This window comes from Orcinus orca, chromosome 12 (genome assembly GCF_937001465.1).
Source record: "Orcinus orca chromosome 12, mOrcOrc1.1, whole genome shotgun sequence".
NCBI classification, from domain to species: Eukaryota; Metazoa; Chordata; class Mammalia; order Artiodactyla; family Delphinidae; genus Orcinus; species Orcinus orca.
This window is the reverse complement of record NC_064570.1, coordinates 35,217,448-35,238,954: the sequence shown is the minus strand read 5'-3', so window position 1 is coordinate 35,238,954 and position 21,507 is coordinate 35,217,448. Positions and strand designations below refer to the sequence as shown.

Here is a 21,507-nt window from a genome sequence, read left to right as displayed (position 1 = left end):
GATAAGATTATTGGCAGAGAGGAGATCTTGAAAGTGGGAGGCCAGATAGAAGCATCTATGTGGATATTGAAAGCACAACACAACAACTTCTACAGCATTAGTATTAGAGGTAATTACAAATAACATCACAGTGATATCAGAGTGGTCAGACTAACAGTGTTCCAACATGTCTTGAGTACTTGTTAGAAATACAAATTCTCAAGTCCCATTGAGACCTACTGAACCAAGAAACCAAGGGGTGGTGCTTCAGGTGATGCACGATGACGTCTGAGAACCACTTACAGGGACAGCACAGAAGATGGAAGAGTTAATTGCTTGGAAAGAAGGATTCAATGAGGTAGCATTTAAACTACAACAGAAGTTACTGCAAGGTTAAATGTAGGGGCCTTAAAATTAAAGGGAGCAGCATTTGTAAAGAAAAGCTTGAATCATGAAAAGACCTCAGATAAGATAACATAAAATTACGTAAAAGTGAAAAACGTTAGCTATTAATATCAGAAAATCATGCCTTGCTAGGAAGCCATTGTTTCTTCAAGAATCCTGATGAAACATCATAGAGTTCTTTCTATTCATCTACTTTTTCTTTCATTGGTATTAGGCTCAGTAGAGAATGAAAGCTGGGACAGTAAGTGTGGCTGCTTTGGCATACCAACATTTTCCACAATTTCCCAACGTCTCTATCGAACACTGGAAAAATTGTTTCAAAGAGCTGGTGCTAAAGGCTAAAGCCGCAATGTTCGCCCGTCTATGACGTCACGGTGCGCCCACCGAGGGTGTGTTCCATCAACAGCCAGGCGCCGCGGGAGGGGCGGGGCTTGAGCGTGCTGACGTCACTACCGGGCGCCAGGCGCGCTCAATTGGCGGCGGATTCAAACGTTCTGGCCTGGTCTCAGGGCCTGTAGAAGCGTCGGAGTCGGGGTTCTCGGTGTCCCCGCGGGCGTGAGCTGCAGTGCGGCGCAGGGAGGACCTAGGAAGCTTAGGCGGCTGGTGCCCGAGCCGGAGGGAGAGGATGGCGCTCTCGACCACAGTCTCGCAGAAGAAGCTGATAAAGCGGAAGGCTCCCCGCGGTTTTCTAAAGCGCGTCTTCAAGCAACGGAAGCCTCACCTCCGTCTGGAGACAAATAGCGACCTACTGGTGAGATTTTGTCCCTTCTAGGACTGGAAGTGGGGCGGAGACAGGGGAAATAACCCCCAGCCTTTATTTTGCCGCCCCCAGCCAATCTAGCTTTCAGGCCTACGTTTGAGGTGTTCGCAGCAACACCTGGGCGGGTTTGCCCCGGCCTGGCATATCAGTTAGTATTCCTGATGCTGAGTTGTTTTGGGGCCCTCTGAAATGTAGATATCCTGACCTTTTTTTACAGGAGGCTATTAGCCACATCAATTTAAGGAGAAAACTAACGTTAAGTTCCTGTTTATAGTTTTTCAATATCGCTATTAAGGAGCACAGTCTGGTACTGTGCTTAGTGTAACTTGCAAAGGTTCGAAAGATACATTTTAAAAAAATAGGTTTTGGAATTCAGGCTGGGTTATTTTTATTTAAATATTGTAAAAGGCATTACTGACATGCCTTTCAAAAGTGCCTTTCTCCTTGCCTTCCTTTCTTCCCCTTCTTTTTACGTTGTTAAACAAATATATTGCCGTATTTCCTCTACTTTAGCTTATTTACTAAAGAACCCTGATCCAAAAGTTTATTTGTAAGTAGTATGCTCCCAAATGTGAATTCGTTTTCCTAGACAAATAGAACACCTGTTAGTTTAGTTTTCAAGCCCAACCATTAAAAGTTTATCTGACTCAGTAACTGCAGCATAATGCTCACATGATAAATAACCACAACCAAACCACGGTGTAATATTTCTGTTTTGAAATAAATTAAGAGTTTTTATGTTGAATGCCTGGAATATATATCCCTCTAGCAGAATGAACACTGTTTCCCTAGGTTTAAACCATAGGAGGCACCTCCTGTGGTTTGTTACAAGAGCTCTTTGAGTAAAGGAGACACTACAGGTGGGCACCTAATTTCCCTGAGATCAAGGATAAAGAATTGTGGATAATAGGGATATATGGCATGGAGGGTGGCTTCACAATACATCATTCCATCTCTTCTTAAGCTACATTGTCCCCCTCTCCCCTGCCCCACCTCTTTTCTCTACAGCCTCTGCCAGCTCTCTATTGCCTCCCCTAATTTTAGGGTTTCTATTTTAATAAATTACTATAGAATTGTCTTCACTTTTCCTTTCTCTGAGCCAAAACAACTTTTTTTTTTCTTGGAAAAGTAGCCCTTCTAATATCTCCTGTCCTTTCTTGTTCCTTTTTTAGACCCTATAAGAAAAGACAATATATACTGTTTTATTACCCTCCTTCCCCCAAGGTGGTGATTAAGGTGGCACAAGTGAACTGTATTAAAGTGAAATTGATTTTCAAAAGAATTTTAGGTAATTTATTCTGAAGTTTTCACTGGTGCTGGGGTTCTCTCAATAAATGGAGGGGGGAGGAAATGTACCTGCTCTAGAATCTAGGAGACTACCAGCTCGTGTAGATTGTTGGACAGAAATTTCTCAAGTAGTCAGATTCCTCCCACATCCACACTTGCCTGCCCCAAGTGATGCCTGGACAGGAGGACTCTATTGTGGAGTGGGATCCAGGTGGTACAGGAAAGAAGGGGAGGTGAGATTCTAAGCATTTGCAGTGGTAGGGGAATGCAAGTTCTTTATGCTACCGTCTATTACTAGATTGTATGCTTGTCTTTGGCTTTCATTATTTCTCCTTCACCATCTTGTATATGCCATGCATCACTCTGGTTTCTTTACTTATGGTTTTCTGCTTGCCATTGGTACTTAATTATCTTACTCAGCAGGTGCCCCACATCATCCATAAACTTCTCTACAATTAAGGTAGTCTGTTTTTTTTCCTGAACTTTGATAGCCGTAAGAGTGCACATCATACAGTTTAGCTACTAGGACCCTGACACTATTCTCTAAGTTTTATATGTCAGTGTTGTCTCCCAGTGCGGTATGCAGCTTCTTGAGGCGAAGGGACCACACATATCTCCTTTTGTGTCTTCCATTATCTTTAACACAGAACTAATATACTTTTATGATGTCTTTGCATAAGATATTTCTTCTGTTTGAGTCCTCACTCCACTCCGCTTCTCATACTTCAGTTATTTCAAAATTCAGTGCAAATGCCTATTATTCGGTGAAGCCTTCTTTCATGGTCTTAGAAAGCATCAACCTTACCTTCCAGTATCATCTACTGTCACACATTTGTCTTTAATTAGGTTTCATTCTCCCATGGGACTGGGAACTTTGAATTGGGAACTTATTGTATTCCTGGTGTTTAGCATAATACCTTGAACATTCTGAGTGTACAATTAAAGTTGGGAGTGATGATGACTATATGTGGATTGATATTTCTAACATTTTACTTATAACCTCCTTGTGTTACTTCATATTCTTCTGCACTGGCTTTTTATTGTTGTTTTATTTTATGACTTATTTGATTGTATATCACCAGGGCCAATACTGATGAGTGTACGTTAATCTCACATTGTTCGGCTTTCTTGTGACTCAGTTTTTAGATTTATCACTAAGGAATATTGTGCAAATATCTGGGTACTTACAGTTTATGTAAAACTCAGAAGTGCTGTGAGGAAGTGGGGAGGAAGTCAGGCTGGCCCAGTCTTTTGGTCACCTGAGACTGTCAAATGGATACCTCTTTGTAAATTATCTTTTGGTTTACCTTTCAAGCAAGCTGATTTTTTATTTTTCCAAAGTGTAAGTTCTTGATGGAATGGCTTTCAGGATTGAATGTCTAGCTTAAACCATAAAATTTGCTTTTGTTCTGACCCTTTTAATTTAAACCTTAGTGCCCTTGAGTGACACCACTCAATTAACTGTTTTATTACAGATAAATAGGTTGTTTAAAAAAAAATTCTGACATTAAAAAAAAGTAATATTAATTCAGTATCTATGGTTCATGCCCATGAAGAGTAAAGGACTCAAGCCTCAAAACAGAGTGTGGTTTATTTGGGATTGGCTAAAAAATTTTTTTGCCTAATTTGGGGAGGTATGGATGGATCTTCTGTTCATGCAGTAATAATTGACTACCTACTTCATATTGGGCCATGGGCTAAAGGTCACTGGGGATATAATGTCTGGGAAGATAGACATGGTTTAGCCCTTATAGTACATTGAAGAAGACAGGTGAGAAATTGCTGCCTAGTGTATGTAGTATGTGTAGTGATAAGAAGTTCAGGGTGCCATGGATCTATATAACCTTACATATTGGGAGGAATTGGGCTTTTTAGAGAAGTCTGTAAACCAGTAGCATGGCTGTAGGCAAACTTGTATTTGAATACTGAAAGAAGTTCAAAAGACCTAGTATAGAACTGAAAGTTGGGAAAGGTGAGAGATGAAATTAGAAAAGCCTAGTCAAGTGGGGTTTAGTATTAAGGAATTTGGAATTTTTCATGAGGCATCTGGAAGATATTTAGCTTTAGAAGTAGAAAATACAGATTAACGGAGGAAATTGAGCCATGTTATGGAGTACTTTTGTTGCAGAAGGAAATGGTATATCATTGGAAGTTTAAAGAAATTTTGAATGACATGGTATAATGTAAAGAATCAGGATTGGGTGATTTAGCTCAGAGTTCTTGTGAGAATTAAACAAGACAGTGCATCAAAAAAGTACCAAAAGAATATCTTCTTCCATAGGTTCTTTATCATGTTAAATTTAAATCCCCAAATTCCTCTGCTTGCCCCAAATATCACTAAAATATTCTTAAACATCTATAACAATCCACTAAAGATTTCTGCATAATAATTTAAAGCACCAAATTTATTAGTTATTAAACATTTGGTGAACTGTTGGGGAGAGTTAAGTATTGTGTGTTTTTCTTTAATTTTATTTTTTTATACAGCAAGTTCTTATTAGCTATCAGTTTTATACATATTAGTGTATATATATCAATCCCAATCTCCCAATTCATCCCCGCCCCCGCTTTCCCCCCTTGGTGTCCATACATTTGTTCTCTACATCTGTCTCTATTTCTGCCTTGGAAACTGGTTCATCTGTACTATTTTTCTAGATTCCAAATATATGCGTTAATATACAATATTTGTTCTTCTCTTTCTGACTTACCTCATTCTGTATGACAGTCTCTAGTTCCATCCACGTCTCCACAGATGACCCAGTTTCGTTCCCTTTGATGGCTGGGTAGTATTCCATTGTATATATGTACCACATCTTCTTTATCCATTCGTCTGTTGGTGGCATTTAGGTTGCTTCCATGACCTGTCTGTTTTAAACAGTGCTGCAATGAACATTGGGGTGCATGTGTCTTTTTGAATTATGATTTTCTCTGGGTATATGCCCAGTAGTGAGATTGCTCGGTCATATCGTAATTCTATTTTTGGTTTTTACGAAACCTCCATACTGTTCTCCATAGTGGCTGTATCAATTTGCATTCCCACCAACAATGCAAGAGGGTTCCCTTTTCTTTACACCCTCTCCAACATTTGTTGTTTGTAGATTTTCTGATGATGCCCATTCTAACTGGTGTGAGGTGATACCTCATTGTGGTTTTGATTTGCATTTCTCTAATAATTAGTGATGTTGAGCATCTTTTCATGTGCCTCTTGGCCATCTGTTTCTCTTCTTTGGAGAGATGTCTATTTAGGTCTACTGCCCATTTTAAAACTTTTTTTAATTTTTTTGCGGTACGCGGGCCTCTCACTGTTGTGGCCTCTCCCGTTGTGGAGCACAGGTTCCGGACGTGCAGGCTCAGTGGCCATGGCTCGCGGGCCCAGCTGCTCCGTGGCATGTGGGATCTTCCCAGACCGGGGCACGAACCCGTGTCCCCTGCATCGGCAGGCGGGCTCTCAACCACTGTGCCACCAGGGAAGCCCTACTGCCCATTTTTTGATTGGGTTGCTGGTTTTTTTAATATTGAGCTGCATGAGCTGTTTATATATTTTGGAGATTAATCCTTTGGCCGTTGATTCGTTTGCAAGTATTTTCTCCCATTCTGAGGGTTGTCTTTTCATCTTGTTTATAGTTTCCTTTGCTGTGCAAAAGCTTTTAAGTTTCATTAGGTCCCATTTGTTTGTTATTGTTTTGATTTCCATTACTCTAGGAGGTGGGTCAGAAAAGATCTTGCTTTGATTTATGTCAAAGGGTGTTCTTCCTATGGTTTCCTCTAAGAGTTTTTTTCTTTTTTCTTTCCGGTTTGTGGGCCTCTCACTTCTGTGGCCTCTCCCGTTGTGGAGTACAGGCTCCGGACGCGCAGGCTCAGCGGCCATGGCACACGGGCCCATCTGCTCCGCGGCACGTGGGATCAACCCAGACTGGGGCACAAACCCGTGTCCCCTGCATCGGCAGGCGGACTCTCAACCACTGCGCCACCAGGGAAGCCCTCCTCTAAGAGTTTTATAGTGTCTGGTCTTACATTTAGGTCTTTAATCCATTTTGAGTTTACTTTTGTGTATAGTGTTAGGGAGTGTTCTAATTTCATTCTTTTACATGTAGCTGTCCAGGTTTCCCAGCACCACTTATTGAAGAGACTGTTTTTTCTCCATTGTATCTCCTTGCCTCCTTTGTCATAGATTAGTTGACCATAGGTGCGTGGGTTTATCTCTGGGCTTTGTATCCTGTTCCCTTGATCTGTATTTCTCTTTTTGTTTCAGTACCATATTGTCTTGATTACTGTAGCTTTATAGTATAGTGTGAAGTCAGGGAGTCTAATTCCTCCACCTCCATTTTTTTCCCTCAAGATTGCTGTGGCTATTCGGGCTCTTTTGTGTCTCCATACACATTTTAAGATTCTTTGTTCTAGTTCTGTAAAAAAAAAAAAAAAATGCCATTGGTAATTTGATAAGGATTGCATCGAATCTGTAGATTGCTTTGGGTAGTATAGTCATTTTCACAATATTGATTCTTCCAATCTAAGAACATGGTATATCTCCCCATCTGTTTGTGTCATCTTTGATTTCTTTCATTTGTGTCTTACAGTTTTCTGAGGACAGATTTTTTACCTCCTTAGGTAGCTTTATTCCTAGGTATTTTATTCTTTTTGTTGCAATGGTGAAGGGGATTGTTTCCTTAATTTCTCTTTCTGATCTTTCGTTGTTAGTGTATAGGAATGCAAGAGATTTCTGTGCATTAATTTTGTATCCTGCAACTTTACCAAATGCATTGATTAGCTCTAGTAGTTTTCTGGTAGCATCTTTAGGATTCTCTATGTATAGTATCATGTCATCTGCAAACAGTGACAGCTTTACTTCTTCTTTTCCGATTTGGGTTCCTTTTATTTCTTTTTCTTCTCTGATTGCTGTGGTTAAAAATTCCAAAACTATGTTGAATAATTGTGGTGAGAGTGGACAACCTTGTCTTGTTCCTGATCTTAGAGGAAATGGTTTCAGTTTTTCACTGTTGAGAATGATGTTTGCTGTGGGTTTGTCATATATGGCCTTTATGATGTTGAGGTAGGTTCCCTCTATGCCCACTTTCTGGAGAGTGTTTATTATAAATGGATGTTGAATTTCGTCAGAAGCTTTTTCTGCATCTTTTGAGATGATCATATGGTTTTTATTCTTCAATTTGTTAATATGGTGTATCACATTGATTTTTTTATTGAAGAATTCTTGCATCTCTGGGATAAATCCCACTTGATCATGGTATATGATCCTTTTAATGTGTTGTTGGATTCTGTTTGCTAGGATTTTTGCATCTATATTCATCAGTGGTATTGGTCTGTAATTTTCCTTTTTTGTCGTATCTTTGTCTGGTTTTGGTATCAGGGTGATGGTGGCCTCGTAGAATGAGTCTGGGAGTCTTCCTTCCTGTGCAGTTTTTTGGAAGAGTTTGAGAAGGATGGGTGTTAGCTCTTCTCTAAATGTTGGTTAGAATTCACCTGTGAAGCCATCTGGTCCTGGACTTTTGTTTGTTGGAAGATATTTAATCACAGTTTCAATTTCATTACTTGTGGTGGGTCTGTTTATATTTTCTGTTTCTTCCTGGTTCAATCTTGGAAGGTTATACCTTTCTAAGAATTTGTCCATTTCTTCCATGTTGTCCATTTTATTGGCATAGATTTGCTTGCAGTAGTCTCTTAGGATGCTTTGTATTTCCATGGTGTCCGTTGTAACTTCTTCTTGTTCATTTCTAATTTTACTGATTTGAGTCCTCTCCCTCTTGATGAGTCTGGCTAAAGGTTTATCAATTTTGTTTATCTTCTCAAAGAACCAGCTTTTAGTTTTATTGATCTTTGTTATTGTTTTCTTTGTTTCTATTTCATTTATTTCTGCTCTGATCTTTATAATTTCTTTCCTCCTACTAACTTTGGGTTTTGTTTGTTCTTCTTTCTCTAGTTCCTTTAGGTATAAGGTTAGATTGTTTATTTGAGAATTTTCGTGTTTCCTGAGGTAGGCTTCTATAGCTATAAACTTCCCTCTTAGAACTGCTTTTGCTGCATCCCATAGGTTTTAGATCGTCATCTTTTTGTTGTCATTTGTCTCTAGGTATTTTTTGATTTCCTCTTTGATTTATTTAGTGACCTGTTGGTTATTTAGTAACATATTGTTTAGTCTCCATGTGTTTGTGTTTTTTATGTTTTTTCCCCTGTAATTGATTTCTAATCTCATAGTGTGGTGGTCGTAAAGGATGCTTGATATGATTTCAATTTTCTTAAATTTGCTGAGGCTTGATTTGTGACCCAAGATGTGATGTATCCTGGAGAATGTTCCATGTGCACTTGAGAAGAAAGTGTAATGTGCTGTTTTTGGATGGAATAAATATCAGTTTATTTATTATAAATATGATAGATATTCTTATAAATATCAATTTAATCTGGTTGGTCTGTCGTGTCATTTAAAGCTTGTGTTTCCTTATTAATTTTCTGTCTGGATGATCTGTCCATTGGTGTAGGTGAGGTGTTAAAGTCCCCCACTATTATTGTGTTACTGTCGATTTCCTCTTTTATAGCTGTTAGCAGTTGCCTTATGTATTGAGGTGCTCCTGTGTTGGGTGCATATATATTTATAATTGTTATATCTTCTTGGATTGATCTCTTGATCATTATGTAGTGTCCTTCCTTGTCTCTTGCAACATTCTTTATTTTAAAGTCTGTTTTATCTGAGAATTGCTACTCCAGCTTTCTTTTGATTTCCATTTGCATGTAATACCTTTTTCTGTCACCTCACTTTCAGTCTGTTTGTGTCTCTAGGTCTGAAGTGGGTCTCTTGTAGACAGTATATATATGGGTCTTGTTTTTGTATCTATTCAGCGAGCCTGTGTCTTTTGGTTGGAGCATTTAATCCATTTATAGTTAAGGTAATTATTGATATGTATGTTCCTATTACCATTTTCTTAATTGTTTTGAGTTTTTTTTTTTTGGTCCTTTTCTTCTCTTGTGTTTCCACTTAGAGAAGCTCCTTTAGCATTTGTTATAGAGCTGGTTTGGTGGTGCTGAATTCTCTTAGCTTTCGCTTTTCTGTAAAGCTTTTAACTTCTCCATCGAATCTGAATGAGATCCTTGCTGGGTAGAGTAATCTTGGTTGTAGCTTTTTCTTTTTCCCTTTCATCACTTTAAATATATTGTGCCACTCTCTTCTGGCTTGTTGAGTTTCTGCTGAGAAATCAGCTGTTAACCTTATGGGAGTTCCCTTGCATATTATTTGTTGTTTTTCCCTTGTTGCCTTTAATAATTTTTCGTTGTCTTTAATTTGTGTCAGTTTGATTACTGTGTGTCTCAGCATGTTTCTTCTTGGGTTTATCCTGCCTGGGAGTCTCTGTGCTTCCTGGATTTGGGTGACTATTTCCTTTTCCATGTTAGGGAAGTTTTCCAGTATAATCTCTTCAAATATTTTCTTGGGTCCTTCCTCTCTCTCTTCTCCTTCTTGAACCCCTATAGTGTGAATGTTGGTGTGTTTAATGTTGTCCCAGAGGTCTCTTAGGCTGTCTTCATTTTTTTTTCTTTATTCTGTTCCATGACATTGAATTCCACCATTCTTTTTCCAGGTCACTTATCTGTTCTTCTGCCTCAATTATTCTGGTATTTATTCCTTCTAGTGTATTTTTCATTTCAGTTATGGTGTTCATCTCTGTTTGTTTGTTCTTTAATTCTTCTAGGTGTTTGTTCTTTAATTCTTTTAAACCTTTGTTAAACATTTCTTGCATCTTCTCTGTCTTTTCCTTCATTCTTTTTCCGAGGTCCTGGCTCATCTTCACTATCATTATTCTGAATTCTTTTTTGGAAGGTTGCCTATCTCCACTTCATTTAATTGTTTTTCTGGGGTTTTATCTTGTTCCTTCATGTGGTACATAGCCCTCTCCCTTTTCATTTTGTCTCTCTTTCTGTGAATGTGGTTTTCATTCCATAGTCTGCAGGATTTTAGTTTCTTGCTTCCGCCAAGTGTTATGTATTAATTAATTCTCACTGCAAAGAGTGTGTACTATTATATAAATTATCAAATAAATTATATGTTAAAGAGACTATCTAATTGGACCTAGATTGGTAGTGAATTCAGGCACATGGCAGAAGCAATGGATAGAGATGTTACCAGTAATTTAAATAAAAGAGCAGTAGATGTGATGCTAGAGGGAGAAATGAGATAGGACTGCAACTCACTTTACATTCTCTGTTGCTTGGGTTCGAGCTCTACTTTGACTGTTTTCAAGCTATATATATATGCATATAGAATGAGTAGCCCTTTTGTGTTAGGGTAGTGAATTTTGAGTAAAATATTTAGCAAAATGTACATATTGAAATAGTGAGGTTAAATAATGATATATGTACATATATATTATGGTATATGTATATGTTTTGCTAATATGTAGAAGTTGTTTCTATAAGAATATGCAAGAAGCTGGCAACCATAGTTTACTGGGGGATGATGTGGAAGAGTGACTTACTTTTGTCAGTCTATCCTTTTGCAGACTTTTTGCTTTGTATTTTGAAATACCTATTTGTTCACAAGAAGTGGCAAAAATAGTAGAGAATTCCCCTTACCTTTTTTGCAGCTTCCCACAATGCTAATATCTTATATAACTACAGTTCTTTGTGGACTTTGGAATTTTGTATTGTCTGCTTATTTTATGTAGTTTAAGGCTACTTTTTAAGAAATTTTAAGATTATTAATAGTAGATACGATTATTTTGATGTTGGAAGCCAAGTAACTTGACCTTTGTATATAAATGCAATAAAGTTTTAAAATTTCAATTCTTAACATGTTTTTAATTAGATATTTCAAATTAAATATCTGGTTACAAAATCTTTATACCTTGGATTGTAGAATGAGAGATGACTAGCTTTAAATACAATATTTGATATGTTTTTTTAATTTGGGGGAAATTTTAAATTACATTAGAAACTTAAATTTAGTTGGAATGGGAAACAGGAATATTTTTTCTTAATAGAGACCTACCTATGTTTTGATATAATGATCCTTTAGAGTAATGTTATTGTCTATGGCCTTTGGTCAGCTTTACATAGACTTGTTTCATGTATTGTAATAACTAAGTCTCTTTTTATGGAATCTTAAGATGGACATATATTAAAGTGAATTCTGTTACTTTAAATAAAGGTTAATTGATGTAATCGCAGTAGTAAATAGTACAGCATTAAAATTGGGGATATTCTTTTTTTTTTTTAACATCTTTATTGGAGTATAATTGCTTTACAATGGTATGTTAGTTTCAGCTTCACAACAAAATGAATCAGTTATATATATACATATATTCCCATATCTCTTCCCGCTTGCGTCTCCCTCCCTCCCACCCTCCCTATCCCACCCCTCCAGGCGGTCACAAAGCACCGAGCTGATCTCCCTGTGCTATGCGGCTGCTTCCCACTAGCTATCTACCTTACGTTTGGTAGTGTATATATGTCCATGCCTCTTTATCGCTTTGTCACCGTTTACCCTTCCCCCTCCCCATAGTCTCAAGTCCATTCTCTAGTAAGTCTGTGTCTTTATTCCTGTTTCACCCCTAGGTTTTTCATGACATTTTTTTTTTTTAAATTCCATATATATGTGTTAGCATACGGTATTTGTCTCTCTCTTTCTGACTTACTTCACTCTGTATGACAGACTCTAGGTCTATCCACCTCATTACAAATAGCTCAATTTCATCTCTTTTTATGGCTGAGTAATATTCCATTGTATATATGTGCCACATCTTCTTTATCCATTCATCCGATGATGGACACTTAGGTTGTTTCCATCTCTGGGCTATTGTAAATAGAGCTGCAATGAACATTTTAGTACATGACTCTTTTTGAATTATGGTTTTCTCAGGGTATATGCCCAGTAGTGGGATTGCTGGGTCATATGGTAGTTCTATTTGTAGCTTTTTAAGGAACCTCCATACTGTTCTCCACAGTGGCTGTATCAATTTACATTCCCACCAACAGTGTAAGAGGGTTCCCTTTTCTCCACACCCTCTCCAGCATTTATTGTTTCTAGATTTTTTGATGATGGCCATTCTGACTGGTGTGAGATGATATCTCATTGTAGTTTTGATTTGCATTTCTCTAATGATTAGTGATGTTGAGCATTCTTTCATGTGTTTGTTGGCACTCTGTATATCTTCTTTGGAGAAATGTCTATTTAGGTCTTCTGCCCATTTTTGGATTGGGTTGTTTGTTTTTCTGTTATTAAGCTGCATGAGCTGCTTATAAATTTTGGAGATTAATCCTTTGTCAGTTGCTTCATTTACAAATATTTTCTCCCATTCTGAGGGTTGTCTTTTGGTCTTATTTATGGTTTCCTTTGCTGTGCAAAAGCTTTTAAGTTTCATTAGGTCCCATTTGTTTACTTTTGTTTTTATTTCCATTTCTCTAGGAGGTGGGTCAAAAAGGACCTTGCTGTGATTTATGTCATAGAGTGTTCTGCCTATGTTTTCCTCTAAGAGTTTGATAGTTTCTGGCCTTACATTTAGGTCTTTAATCCATTTTGAGCTTATTTTTGTGTATGGTGTTAGGGAGTGATCTAATCTCATACTTTTACATGTAGCTGTCCAGTTTTCCCAGCACCACTTATTGAACAGGCTGTCCTTTCTCCACTGTACATTTCTGCCTCCTTTGTCAAAGATAAGGTGACCATATGTGCGTGGGTTTATCTCTGGGCTTTCTATCCTGTTCCATTGATCTATCTTTCTGTTTTTGTGCCAGTACCATACCGTCTTGATAACTGTAGCTTTGTAGTATAGTCTGAAGTCAGGGAGCCTGATTCCTCCAGTTCCTTCTTTCGTTCTCAAGATTGTTTTGGCTATTCGGGGTCTTTTGTGTTTCCATACAAATTGTGAAATTTTTTGTTCTAGTTCTGTGAAAAATGCCAGTGGTAGTTTGATAGGGATTGCATTGAATCTATAGATTGCTTTGGGTAGTAGAGTCATTTTCACAATGTTGATTCTTCCAATCCAAGAACATGGTATATCTCTCCATCTATTTGTATCATCTTTAATTTCTTTCATCAGTGTCTTATAATTTTCTGCATACAGATCTTTTGTCTCCTTAGGTAGGTTTATTCCTAGATATTTTATTCTTTTTGTTGCAATGGTAAATGGGAGTGTTTTCTTGATTTCACTTTCAGATTTTTCATCATTAGTATATAGGAATGCCAGAGATTTCTGTGCATTAATTTTGTATCCTGCCACTTTACCAAATTCATTGATTAGCTCTAGTAGTTTTCTGGTAGCATCTTTAGGGTTCTCTATGTATAGGATCATGTCATCTGCAAACAGTGACAGCTTTACTTCTTCTTTTCCGATTTGGATTCCTTTTATTTCCTTTTCTTCTCTGATTGCTGTGGCTAAAACTTCCAAAACTATGTTGAATAAGAGTGGTGAGAGTGGGCAACCTTGTCTTGTTCCTGATCTTAGTGGAAATGCTTTCAGTTTTTCACCATTGAGGATGATGTTTGCTGTGGGCTTGTCATATATGGCCTTTATTATGTTGAGGAAAGTTCCCTCTATGCCTACTTTCTGCAGGGTTTTTATCATAAATGGGTGTTGAATTTTGTCAAAAGCTTTCTCTGCATCTATTGAGATGATCATATGGTTTTTCTCCTTCAGTTTGTTAATATGGTTTATCACATTGATAGATTTGCGTATATTGAAGAATCCTTGCATTCCTGGAATAAACCCCACTTGATCATGGTGTATGATCCTTTTAATGTGCTGTTGGATTCTGTTTGCTAGTATTTTGTTGAGGATTTTTGCATCTATGTTCATCAGTGATATTGGCCTGTAGTTTTCTTTCTTTGTGACATCCTTGTCTGGTTTTGGTATCAAGGTGATGGTGGCCTCGTAGAAGGAGTTTGGGAGTGTTCCTCCCTCTGCTATATTTTGGAAGAGTTTGAGAAGGATAGGTGTTAGCTCTTCTCTAAATGTTTGATAGAATTCGCCTGTGAAGCCATCTGGTCCTGGGCTTTTCTTTGTTGGAAGATTTTTAATCACAGTTTCAATTTCAGTGCTTGTGATTGGTCCGTTCATATTTTCTATTTCTTCCTGATTCAGTCTTGGCAGGTTGTGCATTTCTAAGAATTTGTCCATTTCTTCCAGGTTGTCCATTTTATTGGCATAGAGTTGCTTGTAGTAATCTCTCATGATCTCTTTTATTTCTGCAGTGTCAGTTGTTACCTCTCCTTTTTCATTTCTAATTCTGTTGATTTGAGTCTTCTCCCTTTTTTTCTTGATCAGTCTGGCTAGTGGTTTATTTTGTTTATCTTCTCAAAGAACCAGCTTTTAGTTTTATTGATCTTTGCTATTGTTTCCTTCATTTCTTTTTCATTTATTTCTGATCTGATTTTTATGATTTCTTTCCTTCTGCTAGCTTTGGGGTTTTTTTGTTCTTCTTTCTCTAATTGCTTGAGGTGCAAGGTTAGGTTGGGGGATATTCTTTTTATTTTTCTTATAAATTTGTTTATTTTTACTTATTTATTATTTTTGGCTGTGTTGGGTCTTCATAGCTGCACGCGGCTTTCTCTAGTTGCCGCGAGCGGGGGCTACTCTTTGTTGCGGTACGTGGGCTCCTCATTGCGGTGGCTTGTTGCGGAACACGGTCTCTAGAGCACGTGGGCTTCAGTAGATGCAGTGCGTGGGCTCAGTAGTTGTGGCTCGTGGGCTCTAGAGTGCAGGCTCAGTAGTCATGGCTCACAGGCTTTGTTGCTCCGCGGCATGTGGGATCTTCCCAGACCAGGGCTCGAACCCGTGTCCCCTACATTGGCAGGTGGATTCTTAACCACTGTGCCACCAGGGAAGCCTGGGGATATTCTTTTTAAAAGTCATTATTTCAAAACATCAGTGTTTGAGCTTAAAAATCCTTTTGCATTTTCTCTTTTAAAGGTGCATCTGAACTGTTTACTCTTTGTTCATCGATTAGCAGAAGAGGCTCGGACAAATGCTTGTGAGAATAAGTGTGGAGTCATTAAAAAGGAGCATGTACTGGCTTCAGCAAAGGTAAGATCTGAATTTCTTTTCTTGAGCACAGTTGCCTTAAAACACCACCTAGTTCGTCACCTCTGCCTGGTTTAGATTCCTTATTCAGTTTTGTTGACTGAGTTGATGCTTGGCTTTTCACGGGTTTTAATTACAGAGTTATGGTTTTTTTTATTATGTATATTATGGATTTCTGATGGAAAGATTCATGGCCATTGCCTTATTGCCATTTAGGGGAAAATAAGTGTTTGACTGCTAATCTGTAGGATATGTAGTAGCCTATATATAGCTGAGAAGGTTTATTACCTTGAAATTTATCAAAATTTTCTTCTTGATCATTTTAAGTTTACCTAATGATTTTTCTACATTTGTTTTGAGATTTGAGTGACTTCTGAATCATATTGCTTATATAAGCAGAGAAGATTGCTTCTTACTGATATTTCTGTATCATGTAATAGTATGATGTCTTTTCCATATATGTTCCCAAGATTTTTTCCATATGTTCCAGAGTTTTTTCCATATATGTTCCCAAGATTATTTTCACTTGATGTTAATAGATGCCCCAATATAAAAGGCTTCTGGGGTCAGATAAGTTTATATAACCTAACATACTATACCTCCTTGAATAGTCATAATGTTACGTATAGAGAGCTTGTTTCTATAAGAATATGCAAGAAATTGGCACATGGTTGACTGGAGGATGATGTGTGAGAGAGACTTATTTTTGACAGTTTACCTCTTTATAGGCTTTTTTTGTTTAACATTTAATATTTTTGAAATAATTATAGACTCACAGAAGGTGCAAAAATAGTGTAGAGTTCCACTGTACCTTTTATCCAACTTCCCACAACGGTAACGTCTTTATATAACTATAGATATGTAAAGTTATGAAAGTTTATGAGAAATATACCAGTAATTTGTTGAACTCTGTTTAATTTAGTATTTTGTAAATTTGGGTGTATAATATACTTAGAATTTTGTAAATTCATTTGAGTACATAGTATTCTTTTGCAGTCCCTATTTTAACTTCTTGTAGAACAGAGAAGTACTGGCCTAGGGTATAAACCTATTTGGTGACTTCTGTGGAAGCCTAGAAATGGGCATGCCGTGGCATTTTTTAAGGGGCTTTAAATTCTCTTACAACTATAAACATTTTAACAAGTTTCTGTACTATTAAAGTTGATATAAGTGCTTTCTGCAGGTAAAGCAAGGCTTAAGAACTTGAAGAGTGTATGTGTGTGTCTTAAATTTAGGGTTGGTTTGTTTTTATTAATGAATTTATATGTGTACTTACCTAAAAGTAGGTAAGTTCTTTACAATATTTTTGGATATATTCTGGTCTCTAATGTTCCTTGTCTTTTACAACTTAAGATCTCATTTTGTTTAAAATGAGATTAAAAATTATCTTAAAAATTATCTACCTAACAAGCTTTTCAGCTTGAGATGACTAGTCTTGGTCTCTGATATAATTCCAGCCTAAATACAAGAAATTTGGTGTTGCAGTGGATTTGTATTGCTTTATAGTTGTTAAATGCCTGATTCATAATAGGATTTTCAAGTTTTGGAACATTCCTTAACTCCCCGAATTGCTAAATTGTCTATAAACCTCAACTTGGGAGCCATTAATCTGTACACTTTTGGCACAGTTGAAGAAATTAACATCTAGAAGTGACTATTATAAAACCAGATTTTGAGAATCTAGGCATGTTTCACATTCTTTGAGAGAATTACACTATTTTAGAGAAGTCTAAAACCGTTTATAAGGCAAAAGATTCCCTAATCACATTCCAAATTGGGTTTTATAAATTCAGAGACTTGCATACTATACACATAGGACTTTTCAACTTTTTTTGAGGAATTGTGTTTTATTTGGCATAGGTATAATATGAATCTTCATTTTCTCCCCCTCACAGGTAATTCTAAAGAAGAGCAGAGGTTAGAAGTCAAAGAACACATTTTTGAAAATTATAAGATGTATTATTTTAGGTGGTAACAGATCGTGAAAGCACTTTTTATATAGCAGTTAATATTGTGTATTAAAATGTTGGCTTGCTGAAGGATGTGTGTGTTTGTATGTTTTTTACTGGTATTGAAATGTCTCAAGTATACACATAGAACTATTTGAGGAATAGCTATAATACAAATAGCTTTGTATTTGAGGAATTGTTTCATTTTAAATGGCCTTTAGTTCATTCTACTTCCCTTTTTGTTGGTATTGCAGATGTTTTACATATCAAAAAAAGGAATCTTAGTGTGTGAAGTAGCTTGAAGAGATGTATTTCTTAGAATTAAGTTTATAAGTATTTAGATTTAGCCACAGTTAACTATGGAATCAATTTAATCTCTGAAGGAAGACAATGTGCAGTCAAATCTAGGTGTATTTTAAATATTTTAACTGTTTAATGCCTTTGCATAAGCAATGCAGTCTACTTTTATTTAGACCAATAGTGTAATAATATAATTTCTCAACTGTAAACACCAGCAGGGTGTTTTCAAAAACCTATTTCCCTCCAAAACCAAAAAAAAAATACAGAGCAAATTGACATATTTTCTTCAAGTCACACAGATTTAGTAGATGGGTATTTGTTTCCCCCCAAGAAATTTTTTAGAAATTTATCGCATATCATTTAATAGTTGTGTTTTTAACTTTTTATTTCGAAATAATTACAGATTGCAACTTGAAGTTGCAAAAGTAGTACAGAGAGGTCCACATGTACTCTATATCCAGTTTTCTCCCAGTGCCTACATCTTAAATAATTACAGTACAATATCAAAACCAGGAATTTGACTTGGTACAGTGTGTGTATAATTCTGTACCATTTTAGTACATTTGGAGATCTGTGTAACCACCACTACAGTCAAGATACAGAATTATTTCATCATCACAGACTTCTCCATCATGCTATTCTTTTATAAATTACACCCAGCTCCCCACGTCCACTGCACACACAACACTCCCCTTCCTATTTCCACCATCCCTAAGCCATGGCAACCACTAAACTGTTCTCCATGTCTATAATTTTGCCATTGTGATGCAATCATACAGGTTATGACTTTTGGGAATTTGCTTTTTTCACTCAGCATAACTCTCTTGATCCTCCAAGTTGTTGCATGTAGCAATTTGTTCCTTTTCATTACTGAGTCGTCATATTCCATGGTATTTATGTACCACAGTTCATACAGCTATTTACTCATTGAGGGATATTTTGATTATTTCTAGTTTTTGGCTATCACAAATAAAGCTGTTGTGAACAGTTGTGTACCAGTTTTTATACAAAACAGTTTTCATTTCTCTGGGATAAATGCCCAGGAATGTGATTGCTGGGTTTAATGGTTAAGTATGTGTTTAGTTTTTCAAAAAGAAATGGCCAAAGTATTTTGCAGAGTGGCTGTACCATTTTGTATTCCCATTAGCAGTTTGTGAGAGTCATTTTTTCCTCCTTCTCATGAACATTTGGTATTATTTTTTATTTTAGCTGTTCTGCTATGAATGTCTAATCATGGTTTTTAATTTACATTTCCCTAATGGCTAATGATGTTGCACATAATTTCGTATGTTCGTCATCCATTTTTTCTCTTTAATAAAATGTTTCTTCATTTCTTTTGCCCATTTTCTGTTTTTCTAATGTTGAATTTTGAGAGTTTTCTAGGTATAGGTCTTTGGTCAGACATGTGGTTTGCAAATATTTTCTTCTATTCTGTAGCTTGCCTTTTATCCTTTAACAGTATCTTTCGAAGGTCAATGATTTTCACTTTTGATGAGGTCCAGTTTATTTTTTATTTATTTATTTTCATGCTGTTGGTGTCATGTTTAAGAACTCTTCACCAAGCCCTACATCTTATAGATTTTCTCCTGTATTATTATTTTTCAAACTTACCCTTTTTTGTTGTTATTGCAGTTTTCTTTTTAACATCTTTATTGAAGTATAATTGCTTAAAATGTTGTGTTAGTTGCTGCTGTATAACAAAGTGAATCAGCTATATGTATACATATATCCCCATATCCCCTCCCTCTTGTGTCTCCCTCCCCCCATCCCTATCCCACCCCTCTAGGTGGTCACAAAGCACTGAGCTGATTTCCCTGTGCTATGCGGCTGCTTCCCATTAGCTATCTGTTTTACATTTGGTAGTGTATATATGTCACTGCCACTCTCTCACTTTGTCTCAGCTTACCATTCCCCGTCCTCGTGTCATCAGGTCCATTCTCTATATCTGCATCTTTATTCCTGTCCTGCCCCTAGGTTCTTCAGAACCATTTCTTTTTCTGATTCCATATATATGTGTTAGCATATGGTATTTGTTTTTCTTTTCCTGACTTACTTCACTCTGTATGACAGACTCTAAATCCATCCACCTCATGACAAATAACTCAGTTTCGTTTCTTTTTATGGCTGAGTAATATTCCACTGTATATATGTGCCATGTCTTCTTCATCCATTCATCTGTCAGTGGACACTTAGGTTGCTTCCATGTCATGGCTATTGTAAATAGTGCTGCAATGAACATTGTGGTACATGACTCTTTTTGAATTATGGTTTTCTCAGGTATTTGCCCAGTAGTGGGATTGCTGGTTCATAGGGTAGTTGTATTTTTAGTTTTTTAAGGAACCTCCATACTGTTCTCCATAGTGGCTGTATCAATTTACATTCCCACCAACAGTGCAAGAGGGTTCCTTTTTCTCCACACCCTCTCCAGCATTTATTGTTTGTAGATTTTTTGATGATCGCCATTCTGACCCTTGTGAGGTGATACCTCATTGTGGTTTTGATTTGCATTTCTCTAATGATTAGTGATGTTGAGCATCCTTTCAGGTGTTTGTTGGCAATCTGTATATCTTCTTTGGAGAAATGTCTGTTTAGGTCTTCTGCCAGTTTTTGGATGGGGTTTTTTTTTTTTTTTTGATATTGAGCTGCATGAGCTGCTTGTATATTTTGGAGATTAATCCTTTGTCAGTTGCTTCATTTGCAAATATTTTCTCCCATTCTGAGGGTTGTCTTTTCATCTTGTTAATGGTTTCCTTTGCTGTGCAAAAGCTTTTAAGTTTCATTAGGTCCCATTTGTTTATTTTTGTCTTTATTTCCATTTCTCTAGGAGGTGATTCAAAAAGGATCTTGCTGTGATTTATGTCATAGAGTGTTCTGCCTATGTTTTCCTCTAAGAGTTTTATAGTGTCTGGCCTTACATTTAGGTCTTTAATCCATTTTGAGTTTATTTTTGTGTATGGTGTTAGGGAGTGTTCTAATTTCATTCTTTTACATGTAGCTGTCCAGTTTTCCCAGCACCACTTATTGAAGAGGCTGTCTTTTCTCCATTGTATATTCTTCCCTCCTTTATCAAAGGTAAGGTGACCATATGTGTGTGGGTTTATCTCTGGGCTTTCTATCCTGTTTCATTGATCTATATTTCTGTTTTTGTGCCAGTACCATACTGTCTTGATTACTGTAGCTTTGTAGTATAGCCTGAAGTCTGGGAGCCTGATTCCTCCAGCTCCGTTTTTCTTTCTTAAGATTGCTTTGGCTATTCGGGGTCTTCTGTGTTTCCATACAAATTGTGAAATTTTTTGTTCTAGTTCTGTGAAAAATGCCATTGGTAGTTTGATAGGGATTGCACTGAACCTGTAGATCGCTTTGGGTAGTACAGTCATTTTCACGATGTTGATTCTTCCAATTCAGGAACATAGTATATCTCTCCCTCTGTTTGTATCACCTTTAATTTCTTTCATCAGTGTCTTATAGTTTTCTGCATACAGGTCTTTTTTCTCCTTAGGTGTGTTTATTCCTAGGTATTTTATTCTTTTTGTTGCAGTGGTAAATGAGAGTGTTTCCTTAATTTCTCTTTAAGATTTTTCATCATTAGTGTATAGGAATGCAAGAGATTTCTGTGAAGTCATTTTGTATCTTGTTACTTTACCAAATTCATTGATTAGCTCTAGTAGTTTTCTGGTAGCATCTTTAGGATTCTCTATGTATAGTATCATGTCATCTGCAAACAGTGACAGCTTTACTTCTTCTTTTCCGATTTCGATTCCTTTTATTTCTTTTTCATCTCTGATTGCTGTGGCTAAAACTTCCAAAA

At 36.8% G+C, this 21,507-nt stretch overlaps 1 protein-coding gene across 2 annotated transcripts; it reads left to right on the top strand.

The window, feature by feature from the left end:
• The first annotated feature begins 834 nt into the window (after positions 1-834).
• CENPW (centromere protein W) lies at positions 835-17,489 on the top strand. 2 transcript variants are annotated; one of them, XM_004263850.3, is made up of 3 exons: positions 839-1,135; positions 15,340-15,453; positions 17,346-17,489. In XM_004263850.3, exons 1-3 carry the CDS (start codon positions 1,010-1,012, stop codon positions 17,370-17,372), a joined length of 267 nt encoding a protein of 88 aa, XP_004263898.1. In that variant the 5' UTR covers positions 839-1,009; the 3' UTR covers positions 17,373-17,489. The 2 variants fall into 2 exon arrangements, with proteins under 2 accessions (XP_012392173.1, XP_004263898.1); XM_012536719.3 differs by lacking the exon at positions 17,346-17,489 and having other exon boundaries at positions 835-1,135; positions 15,380-15,457.
• Positions 17,490-21,507: the final 4,018 nt, after the last annotated feature.

What these genes read in the sequence shown, in the direction of transcription:
- CENPW (XM_004263850.3), top strand. Translation starts at nt 1,010, where the DNA reads ATGGCGCTCTCGACCACAGTCTCGCAGAAGAAGCTGATAAAGCGGAAG. An exon ending in AGACAAATAGCGACCTACTG is followed by an intron (nt 1,136 to 15,339) that starts GTGAGATTTTGT and finishes TCTCTTTTAAAG; the next exon opens with GTGCATCTGAACTGTTTACT. An exon ending in ATGTACTGGCTTCAGCAAAG is followed by an intron (nt 15,454 to 17,345) that starts GTAAGATCTGAA and finishes TCCCCCTCACAG; the next exon opens with GTAATTCTAAAGAAGAGCAG.